The sequence below is a fragment of the Nuphar pumila genome, chromosome 2 (genome assembly GCF_984573655.1).
Source record: "Nuphar pumila chromosome 2, dmNupPumi1.hap1.1, whole genome shotgun sequence".
NCBI lineage: Eukaryota > Viridiplantae > Streptophyta > Magnoliopsida > Nymphaeales > Nymphaeaceae > Nuphar > Nuphar pumila.
The window spans coordinates 49,104,176-49,116,034 of record NC_143250.1 but is presented as its reverse complement, the minus strand read 5'-3'; the positions used below and the strand labels follow the sequence as shown (position 1 = coordinate 49,116,034).

The 11,859-nt window shown below is 35.6% G+C and overlaps 1 protein-coding gene across 2 annotated transcripts; it reads left to right on the top strand.

Moving 5' to 3' along the window:
- Nucleotides 1-378: 378 nt before the first annotated feature.
- LOC149845431 (uncharacterized) lies at nt 379-11,392 on the top strand. 2 transcript variants are annotated; one of them, XR_016430443.1, is made up of 2 exons: nt 381-3,004; nt 11,284-11,392. XR_016430443.1 is itself a non-coding variant. In XM_089997620.1 (1 exon), exon 1 carries the CDS (start codon nt 625-627, stop codon nt 2,902-2,904), a length of 2,280 nt encoding a protein of 759 aa, XP_089853746.1. In that variant the 5' UTR covers nt 379-624; the 3' UTR covers nt 2,905-3,061. The 2 variants fall into 2 exon arrangements, 1 of the variants encoding a protein (XP_089853746.1); XM_089997620.1 differs by lacking the exon at nt 11,284-11,392 and having other exon boundaries at nt 379-3,061.
- Nucleotides 11,393-11,859: the final 467 nt, after the last annotated feature.

Here is an 11,859-nt window from a genome sequence, read left to right as displayed (position 1 = left end):
CAGATGGATACGCCAAAACACATTTTTTGTATTTTGAAATTGCCACCGTTGATGGCTTTTATCTTTGTGTAATGGCAACACCAGGACTTCTGGTTAGGGATGCAAATGGATCAGTTACATAAATAGGAAAGTGGAACAGCCAAAAATCATAAAACTTTCATACTGGATCGGATCCATGACGAAGGTTTCTGCAATTTTCGGCTGTTCCAGATCCAATTCCGATCCAAATTCCCATGTATTTAGCTGTCTCGTATCCAAACCGTTTGCATCACTACGGCTCAGCACCGGTGGAGTCGACGCTTCCTGGACCACACCACGAGTCGGGCCCATTCTTGCAGTTTTGTGATTTGCGAGCACGTCCGATTGTATGGCTGTGAAGGGACGAACATGTGTCACAAGTTCCAACTCGAATGGAAAATCCGGGAAGTGAAAAAGAAGGGTCGTCGAAACGCTGGAAATTTCCACAACCAGATCTTCTGATACCCTTTTCAAGCTAAGGTACGCTTAGTTCTCATCTGGGGAAGGCTCTTAGTTTGGTTCTTGAAGCTAGAACAGTGCAAACTTTTGTATGGATGGGGAGAACTCATTGATTGGACCACTTCCACACTCAGAATCTTGTCCAAGATGCAAACAATGAGCATATTCCCGTCGAATTTGGAGTTTCTGGACACACCCAAGTTTCAATGCTTGTTGGGTGCTTCTTACATCCCTGGGAGGAGGAGGAGAAGGAGCAAAGAATTGGGTTTTGGTGCTTCCTTTAGATGCAGTAGCTACAGGGACTGTTTTCCCAACAATGCTTTGGGTTTGTGTTCTTCTCTTGGAAATTCAAGGGCTCATCAATGTGGTCAATACCATTTTAGAGGTGGGTTTTGGGTGACAAGTTGTGATAAGATTGATTTTGGTTTCAATGTTGAGTTTGAGCACCACCATTCATTGAGGGTACCTTCTGCTTTAGCTTGGCTTGAGCAACAACCCTCAGTCAGTAAGCAAACTGATGATGATGATGGTGATGAAAGCCATGATGAAGAAGAAGATGGAAGTGTTGTCTATGAGAAGGCTGTGAGTTGGAAGTTGGATTCGGTTGATGGTAAAGAAATCAAAGGTGGGTCTGAATCAAATAGGGAGAATTCTATTTCGTCTGATACAGAAGATGGAAACAGGGGCTCTAGTGATCGAAGTAGTGCTAAAATTGACGTCCGGGATCTTGCGCAGCGGTTAAGATTTGCCGAAGATGTAGAGGATGTGGAAGAGGTTTTGAAAGGATTGGAACTGCCCCTTCCTGTATATTGCTCAATCATCAAGATTTTCGGGATCGACCGAAGACTGCCGCCCTCATTTGCCCTTATTGAATGGCTTAAGCAAAAGAAGGCGGTCAAGGAATTCAATGGCGTTGACGTCCTAAACATTTACATATACAACAGTCTCCTGGGTGCAGTTAAGGCATCTCAACAGTACGGTGAAACGCAAAAGATCTTGCAAAACATGGAAGATCAGGGCATCCTTCCAAACATTGTCACCTACAACACGTTGATGGGTATTTACCTAGAGCAAGGAATGGCTGAGGAGGCTCTTAAGATTTTTGAAGAGATTCCAGCAAAGGGCCTTTCTCCAACTTCGGTTTCCTACTCGACAGTATTGCTCATATATCGGAACATGGAGGATGCAAATGGTGCGATTCGGTTTTTTGCTGGGATACAAGAGAAGTACCAAAATGGGGAACTTGGACAAGGATCAGATGAAGATTGGGAAAGTGAATTCCAGAAAATGAAGGATTTTACCATCAAAATTTGCTATCAGGTAATGCGGAGACGTCTCGTGAGTGGAGAAACTGTTACTTTTGAGATTTTGAAACTTCTTAATGATATGGACAGGATGGGGCTCCAGTTCAGCAGAGCTGATTACGAGAAATTGGCATGGGCTTGCACAAGTGAAGATCATTTTTCTGTAGCAAAGGAAGTTTATAAAAGGATAAGAGAGAGGGGGACAGAGATAAGCCTATCAGTGTGCAATCATGTGATCTGGTTGATGGGGAAGGCCAAGAAATGGTGGGCAGCCCTGGAGATTTACGAGGAGATGCTGGACAAGGGACCGAAGCCGAACAATTTGTCATATGAGCTTATCGTCTCTCACTTCAATGTTCTTCTCACGTCAGCGAAGAAAAGAGGAATCTGGAGGTGGGCCGTGAGGCTGATTGACAAGATGCAAGACAGAGGTCTAAAACCGGGTAGCCGTGAGTGGAATTCTGTTCTTATTGCCTGTTCAAGGGCATCTGAAGCATCAGCAGCAGTTCAAATATTCATGAGGATGGTAGAGCAGGGTGAAAAGCCTACCATCCATTCTTATGGGGCTCTGCTGAGTGCCCTTGAGAAAGGTAAGATGTATGACAAAGCCATCACTGTGTGGCAGCATATGCATAAAGTCAATGTCCAGCCAAATTTGTATGCATACACAACTATGGCCTTGATCTATATCGGGAATGGAAACTACAAAAATGTGGATGCACTTGTACAAGAGATGATTTCACGTGGGATTGAACCGACTGCCGTCACTTTTAACGCGATAATTAGTGGGTGTGCACGTAATGGTTTGGGAAGTGTTGCATTTGAGTGGTTTCATCGTATGAAAGCAAGGGACGTTATGCCAAATGAAATTACCTATGAAATGCTGATTGAAGCTCTTGCCAAAGATGGTAAGCCAAGACTTGCATATGATATCTATCTGAGGGCAAGAAATGAAGGAATGTCTCTTTCTTCTAGAGCCTATGATGCCATTCTGTGGTCATCCCAGATCTATAATGCAAGCATAGAAGCAAGTCTTTTGGGACCTCGGCCTCCTGGAAGGAGGATGGGTGCAAGGACCAGATCAGAATTGTTTGGTGTAGAAGATGAAGCTTGGAGAGGGTGACACTCAAAGGTGTAGAGGTTTATGAATGACACAAGGAGAAAATAATGGAATTGGAAGTTATACATGGAAATCAACACTGCCTGGCAGTTTCTCATTCAATGTACATTTTCTTTATAGATAATTCGCTTAATGACATGTTCATGATGATTTTTTTGCATTTGATAGCATTTTTTTTCTTATTATTTGCATCAAAAGCATATAGAGTTGCTCATGTTCTTATTTCCTTGTATATGAGAGGTTGGAAGATCTCTGTACTGACATAGTTCATGTACAAACTGTTCCTTGGATTTAAAACAAGTTCTAGTGTTACATGATTTAACATCTTCTTATGACTTGTTTCAGTGTGGACCTGCTTTTTTACTGTAAATCCACTGGGTTTTAAATTTTTTGATCTGATAAAAGTGGAATATGATTTCTTAAATAATAAAATTTCACATATCTCGAACCTCAAACATGAATGATAGATGGTACCTCTATCTGTTGGTTAAGGTAGGCAATCCTCTTTTGATTTAGTAATTTTTATATCAATGTAAATATCTATAATATTTATTCTCTTCCATGCTACAGTCATCTGATTCTGTAAACATATTCTGAGTTCTTTTTAATTGCCATTGCATGTACAGAACTATGATTCTTATATCATATTCCATCACTTAATGGATCCCAATTGTCTTTATTGCCGTCACTGGTTGCAATTTCAGAATGATCACATTGTATAAAACCTTGGAAGTATCTCACATTTTGGAAATAGTTCACTTTGCTTGTGATTTAGGTTGGACATTTTTCTATTTTATTTCAAAAGGCCTGCACAATATCACCGAGTTTTATCCAATTATTAGGGAAAACGTGGCAGTATTTTTTGTACATATAGGAGGGAAGGAGGGACATGGGAGGGAGGACTGCAGTATCCTTAGTGTATTGTTTAAAAAACAGGGAATAGTTGGATATGCTTTTAACATGTCAGGTATGGTATGACATAGGTAATCCATGTGCATAACCTTAGCAATTCACTTAATCATGAAAAATGAAAGTATGGATTATGAAACATATGGAGTAATAGTAGGGCATAAGATATGTGTCATATATCAGCATCAGGAAACACGTGCATTGTGACAGGTGGGATTTTGAAGCACCAATTTTAGCTTTTAATAAATGTGGGCCTTTGACAATGCCAAAAGCACTATTGTTCTATGGATAAGTAGCTTTCTTTAGATACTCATAAGCTTATTCAGTTCTGCTATTTTTGGGCTCTTTTTCAGCATAGTCATCAATACTGACTATAGTTGGAAAATATCCCATATCTAATGCCATATATTTAGATAATTTATGAAGTCCCAATAAAATCGTGATATTTTTTTTATAAATATCACATTTTTCCAGAAATATAAAGATATTTACGCACTTACTGTTATTTATGTGTTGCAAAAGAATTATATTTTCTTACTTAAGAAATTAATTTATTGCATGATTTTCCTTGCAGATAAAATTTCAGTAGTGAGATTTTTTAACATTGTTTTAAGTGAATCCTAATGGATGTGGGCTTAAGTTATTCTTGCAAAAAGGCATTTTTAAATTTGTACATGAAAAAGTTGCCAGTGGCAACTTGCCACCATATGCCAAACCTAAAGAAAGAATAGTATAAATTATTTCTCACAACTGGATATAATTTTTTGGAATAGTATGTTCCTTATTGTTGATTGAAACCCTTATCCATGAATCTGGGTGTATGCTTTTCCAATGTCCAGTTTGGTCAAACTCCATTTCTATATTTGTTTTTGCCTTTTCAATGAGCTAACTAGATTCTGACTTTTGATTGTAGCACAACAATTCATGTTTGACATTACTGCAAACCAGTGTTATTAAAAACACGCCTCAAGGTGCAAAAAGCGTGCCTCGCCTAAAGGCGAGGGGCTTTGTGCCTTGAGGCACAGCCATAAGGCGCAATACCCTTGAGGCGTGTGCCTCATAGGCCTTGAGGCGCACGCCTTGAGGCGAGGCGCGCCTCGGACTGAGGCGCACACGCCTCGATTTATTTGGTCAAATGAGGGTCAAAACCCTCATTCGACCAAAAAAATAGGGCTTAAACAATTACAAAGCCCTACCGACCCCTTTTATATGATTTTTATTTTTTTCTCACCTCCTATCTCCCTCTGCCTCCCATCTCCCTCTCGTTTTCGTGTACGACAACAGGACCACCGTCGCCGGTGACCTCCTTCTCGCAACAACAACAACCCCAAACGCCGGTTAAGGTAGGATCTCTGCATAGTCTTCTTCCTCGTGTTCACACATAATGCATTTGCTGGCCACATGAATCTCTCTTTTTAAGGTTAAACTGGGTTGTCAAGAGAGACCAACCATGAAAACATGCGAGCTCTAGGGGAAGTCTCAACACTTAATAAGGCATGTTTGGAAACCACCCAATGCCAGATCTTGTCTTCAGTGCATCACCCCCACCCCCAGTCTGCCAGCAGGGCTCTGTTCAAGACATCTAACCTGGTGATGCCTAGTCCACCTCTGTCTATTGGGGAGGTGACCAGTGCTCATTCAACTATCTGCCTTTCTTGGCTTCAGTAACACCATACCAAATGAAGGCCTGCATCAATTCAGAATTACAAATTCCAGTGACATGGGTATTATTGTATTTTTGAGCAATGTATATAGAAAGAGATCCCCAGCCACACCCAATATCCAGAATTGTCTGCCCATCTTTTACATCTGCTCTCTCACAATATGTCTTCAGCATTGCTCTCTCAGCTTCGTCTAATGTGTCAGACTTATTTCTGATGTAACAGCAACTGCAAAATACAGTTCATAATATTTCAATTTGTTTAAACTGGGTCAGAAAGACCTGGTATAAGAAAGAACCAAGAGTAGCACACTTCAACAAACAGTTCTCGTGCATTCTTATTTTTGGCATTCTTGGGTCCTAGCAAACAAAGTGTTCTATGTTGATTACATAGGATTTCATTTTTCAACTTAGATTTATTTGATTGATTGCATGTTTTCGGTTTTGATGAATTTTTGTATTAAGGATATTGACAGAAATTTATTTATGTTAAGTTCCATGACAGGATATAGATGTATTAAGCCTAATGACAGTTTTGAATTTCTGTATTAAGCACATTGACATAAAGTGATCTATGTGTTAAGTTCCAGGGCAGTTTTGATTCTTTTTAGAAAAGAATAATTCGTTTGTTTTTTGTCCACAAGGATGCTTACTGATATTCTATGCTGCAGTTCATGCACAGATGTACTCTTTACTGATATTCTATGCTGTAGTTCATGCTTACTAATTTTAGATATTTTTTATAGTTTTTTTAAGTTTTTTTTAAAAAAAACTTTGAGGCTTACGCTTTACGCCTCGCCTCAGATTTTGGTGGAGCGCCTCGCTACGCCTCAACGCTTTTCACAACACTGCTGCAAACTCTTTCTTCCTTTCTGCTCTGTATCTATTTCTATTCCTTTTGGATCTTCATAATGCTTGTCGAACATATGGGCAAGGAAAATGTTGGACGTAATAAAAAAATTCTCATGATATTTTTCATCTTTGAATAGCATCTCAGTGGCTGAATATTTTTGGCCACTATAGACTTCTCCTAAGAACTTGTTAAAGAATCCCTAGTTCCTCGCCTAGGCACCTAGTGTTAAGATTAATGTATCATTTTGTTATATAAGTATATATATATTGTTTAATATATATAATAATATATTATATATATATATTATAATAATGCATATATAATATATATATTATATATTGTAATAATATGCATAATATATATGTTGGGGGCCAAGTCAAACTAGCTTTGACTTGCTCCCAACGGCTAGAATTCTAGCCATTGGGAGCTCTCTCATTCTTTAATGAGAGATGACTTCCTCTCTCTCATTTATTTCTCTCTTTCTCTTCTCCTTTGTTTTGCACTATTTTCTCTCTCTTTCTCCTCTATAAATTGGGGTGTGTATGTAAGGGTTGAAAGAGTGATGGATAGTATTAGGCTTGTGTGTTGGCTGTATTTGTAGTAAAGTTTAAATATAATTTTCTTTCTGTATTTTTAGTGTCCATTATGAATAGAGTTATTCATTCACATTTTTATGTATGTCCTTTTAGCTCTTAAGTTTGTGTTCAAATATATAATGTTTTGATTCTTGGAGTTTATCATGGAGTGCATTGGAATCCATACCATTTCGTGACATGGTATAAGAGCGAATCATCGAGGTCTTGGAAAATATTTGTATTAATGAATGAAATGGATTCAAGAATTTTACATTCCTTTATCTATCTTTGGCTTTTTTTCATATGTATGGTAAGTTTTAAAAGGAATTGTGTTAAAATAAATTTTTTTTTGAAGTATATAGAAATTGTTGTGTTTTGATATATATATGTATTGGATTATGAATATGTGTAGTGAAAATCTATATTTTGCAAAGATGTATATGCTTTTGTATACTCACTTCATTTGAATAAAAGTATATTTTTATATTGTGACATATTGTGTATCCCCTTTGTGGGATTTGTGATTGTGTTATTTAAGAACACCTCTTTTTGGTTCCCTTTGTGGGCATTATAAATGTGTTATTTAGAGAACACCTTTCTAGTTATCCAATCAAGTTGAATATTTGACTTCTTAAAATATTGTGTGTTTTACAAAGTACTGCAAATTCACATTTCTTAACTTATGTATGGACTATCTTTGAAATATTATGATGTGATCAAGCATAAACTTTTATTGTGATCAATTTCTAATGAGGCCTTTTTTAATATGTTATTTCATATATATTTGAGCAATATTGTTCTATCAAGTAAGATTATTTTCAAATGACACGTGTTGAATTAAGATTTTCTTTTTGGCATATGCCTTAAGAAGTCTTTATTGAATGACATAAGTATGACTTATTATTGTATAATAAATGTGTTTATCTTTTGTGATTTTTCTCTTGCGTATTGATATTCTATATCATGCGTATTGATATTGAGAAAAATCTCTTGTTTGATATGATCATATATGTGTGGATCTTTATGGCTCTTTGGGAGTATTTTATCAAAAACATCTATATTGTTTTTATGACTCTTGTTCCTCTTTGTGAAGATTGTATGTAGCCCTTAGTTGACTCTTTGTATCTCGCCTACTAGTGACTTTGTATTTGTGTGGTTGTGCACTAGTGCACTTACTTTTTTTTATAACCCTTTGAAATTTTTTATATGATTGTCTTTAATTGCCTCATAGTAGACTTATGATTTAGCTCTAATCGCTTATCATATGTGTTATTGTCTATTTAATGAGACTTATTGACCTTTTGTAAGTGATGTGCTTAGTGCACTTGTTTCTCATTGGTGGATTTATGAACTTTTGAAGGATTCTCGAAACTCATAATTTCATCACCTCTATGTAAGAGTGCTTATATTGGGCATGACTTATTATTTACTTGAAGTTTTAGAAAATTGTCATAAGACATAATGTATTACATATAATTGCATAATTTGACATATTGTTGTGTATATGATTGCACTAATTTTATGCTAAGGTTTTTACCTAACTTTACTGGATTTGATTTGAATTTTTTTTTTCAAATCAAATATTTGATATGAACTCACCTATTTAGAAATTGAATTATATCAGTGTGTAATATGTATTGCCTTTTATGACATTTGGATTGTCCATCACAAAATTTTATATAATGCATCATTCCTCTTGGCTTCGTTATTTTGAATCAGAGATGTTTGTTGGGGTGAGTTGTGTGCACCTCTTTTTATGTCAGTTTAGATTGTTAACTTGTGGTTTGACTCTAATTGACGATCGTTTGATCTCTGGATTTGTGAGTGTGTTGTATCACTCATTTGTTGTTTGGCCATTGTTATTATTATGGATGCTTTTAACTCTGCTTATTTGTGATGTCAATCTATTGTTTGAAACCATGGTGCTTCGAAAGATTGTTAAAATTGATATTTTTTTGTGACATTAGTGTGTTTTCATTACAAGCTTTATTACCTTGTGTCTTTTTCTTTTTATGATTCTTATCTAAGTGTCACTATATGTAGACAAGAGAAGTTTATTCACACCTTCATGTGTGATTTTAGCCCATTGTTGAGATTATGATTATGCTCTTGTTATAGTCACTAATACACTTGTTTTGAGTGTCATTATATGTAGACAAGAGATGTTTATACACACCTTTGTGTGTGTCTTTGACCCTTTAGTGACATGTCTATGCTCTTGTTCTAGTAATTAATACACTTGATTTTTGAGGATTGGAGGTCTAGTAAGGTGATGGCTTATGATGGTCAAACTTGTATTTTGATTTGCAAAATTCATTCATTTTGATATATGAGATTTTTTGAATCTCTTTGTATGTTTCTAAACCAATTTGCTATTGCATGATAAATGGTTATTAAAAATATTTTCATGCACCTTGTGTTATAAATGCTTTAATTGCATGATTTATTCTGTCTTGCATATTTTGCATAAGTTTAAATTTTGTTTTCTCAAGCATATAAGTGGACTTTGTGCTTTTGTTCTTGTAAGCTCGCAATAGGCACTTTCTTGTTTATATTCTTATTTTTGTTTGACTAATGCTTCTCTAAACATTTCATTAGTAGAATTACATATTGTGTTGGGTGTGCCCATAGTGGCTATTATGTGCATTTGTTGTGCTCTTGAGGTTGTTGACATTTTGTATTATCTTTTGGTGAATTAATGTTTTTTAGCACTCAATATAGTGTTACTGATGCTTGGATTATCCCCTTGTATTTATGTTGATCCTCGTTGCAATCACTTTTGTACTTCCCGCTTATATTGCTTTCTAAGCATCTGAAGGATATATTATTTTACCTTGCAAATTGTTTGTGTGGTCCATAAGTGATCCTTTTTAGGTATATTACTTCTAAAATGAAATTGAACTATGTATTTGACATTTCTCAAATCTTTATTGAGTAATTGAAATTATTTTTTGTCTTTCACTGTTTAAAAATGTTTGGTGATTTAAACTCTTTTGTGAGTTATTTCTTTAATGATCATGTCTTTTATTCATTAATGTTATAAATACATGTCTATTGACTTTAAATGATGCATGTTTCCATGAATGTTTAAAGTGATTAATAATTTATAAACCTATCTTTTAGATATTTTATGCATGCATCTCTCATTTTGATATTATGCATAACTTTTGAAAAATGGTAAATTGTCTTAGTAAATGTTTTCTATATATTGTACTTTTGGTGTGTTTAGTCATCCTCTCTCCATAATATATAATTAATAATCTTTTCGAAATCTTTTTATGATACATATATGTGTATAGTTATAATATTTTGTGAGCTCTATTTTCAGGTTCTCAAGCTTTGATGATATTGAAAATCCTAGAGACAAGCTTAGAGCATATGTTTGAAGATCAAGAGTACTTTTTAAGGAAGCAACAAATGAAAATACTTGTTGAAATCAAATGTAATGAGTTCTTAGCTTGTATTTGCAGACTTAGTTTGAGGAGGGTATTAAGATCAATGCATCATTTTGTTATATAAGTATATATATATACATTTATATATTGTTTAATATATATAATATAATGTTTGGGGTCAAATCAAACTAGCTTTGACTTGCTCCCAACGGTTAGAATTCTAGCCGTTGGGAGCTCTCTCATTTTTTAATGGGAGATGGCTTCATCTCATTTATTTCTTTTCTCCTCTTTTCCTTTGTTTTGCACTATTCTCTCTCTTTCTCCTCTATAAATTGGGGTGTGTGTATATATAAAGGTTGAGAGAGTGATGGGTAGTATTAGGCTTGTGTGTCGAGTGTATTTGTAGTGAGGTTTAAAGGTAATTTTTTTTTTATATTTTTAGTATCCATTGTGAATAAAGTTATTCATTTACCAATATAATTTTACTTTTTGTATTTTTTAATGTCCATTATGAATAAAGTTAATTATTCACATTTTCATATCCTTTTAGCTCTAAAGTTTGTGTCCAAATATATAATGTTTTGATTCTAGGAGTTTATCATGGGATGCCTTAGAATCCATACCATTTCATGACCCCTAGGTGATCTAGGTGCTAATCTAGCACCTAGTAGCAGTTAGGTGTCTAGGTGCCAAGCACCTAAGGTCCTAATCGATATGTTTATATTCTTTCTCTTATAATGCTTCAAAATTTATTATCTTTGGAAATGTTTGGTTTTATTTATTGTTTCTTATATTTTTATGAAATTTCAGTTTTTTTATTAAGTTATCATTTTTTGTGGGTTCCTAGGCGCTCACTAGTGCTCTTGACTACTAAGCATAAAAATTCAGTTCCATTCTCAATGTGTTCCAAGTGTAATCTCTTTTGGATTTTCTCTGATTTCATTTTGTCGGTTGAGTCCAACATGTTAAAATGTTAACCAATGTATGCAGGTGATGAAGGTCAGATTTAAGGGATAAAAGAAACAGTCCTGCATGGTTCATTCATAGATCAATGCGGCAAGCATGAACAGTAGCTTCTTCAAATTGTTCCTAAATCTCCCTCCCACCCCTTCTCTCCCCATTTTTTTTTTGTTCCATCATTCATCTTGCAACATAGACATTGTATATTAAGAATTTTACTGAAGATTTAAACATTTCCTGTGGTCATTTCCAGCTTATTAGATAGTGTCGAATCAATCAGTGAATGGGATTCTCAACTCCCAAGAGCTCGTCATGGTCCATCTTTTCTCCAGGCAATCAAGACATTCATTCTCCCATCCATCCACAAATAGCTTTTGCAGGTAAGAATGAGAAAAACCCTGCATGGAAGTACCGGGTGATCTAAATAATAGCCAATGCTTTTTTGTTTTTTTGGATAATCCGACTGCACATTGGCTGCCCTCCAGTTGGTAAAACCTTTGAGGTCCCCCCTGCCCACCAGGGAGTACACCCAGCTTTGACTTTGCAGCAAGGGACACCACTGGTGGATTTAGAATTTGTGACGTCCAATGCTGATAACAAGGGAAT

What these genes read in the sequence shown, in the direction of transcription:
- LOC149845431 (XM_089997620.1), top strand. Translation starts at nt 625, where the DNA reads ATGCAAACAATGAGCATATTCCCGTCGAATTTGGAGTTTCTGGACACA.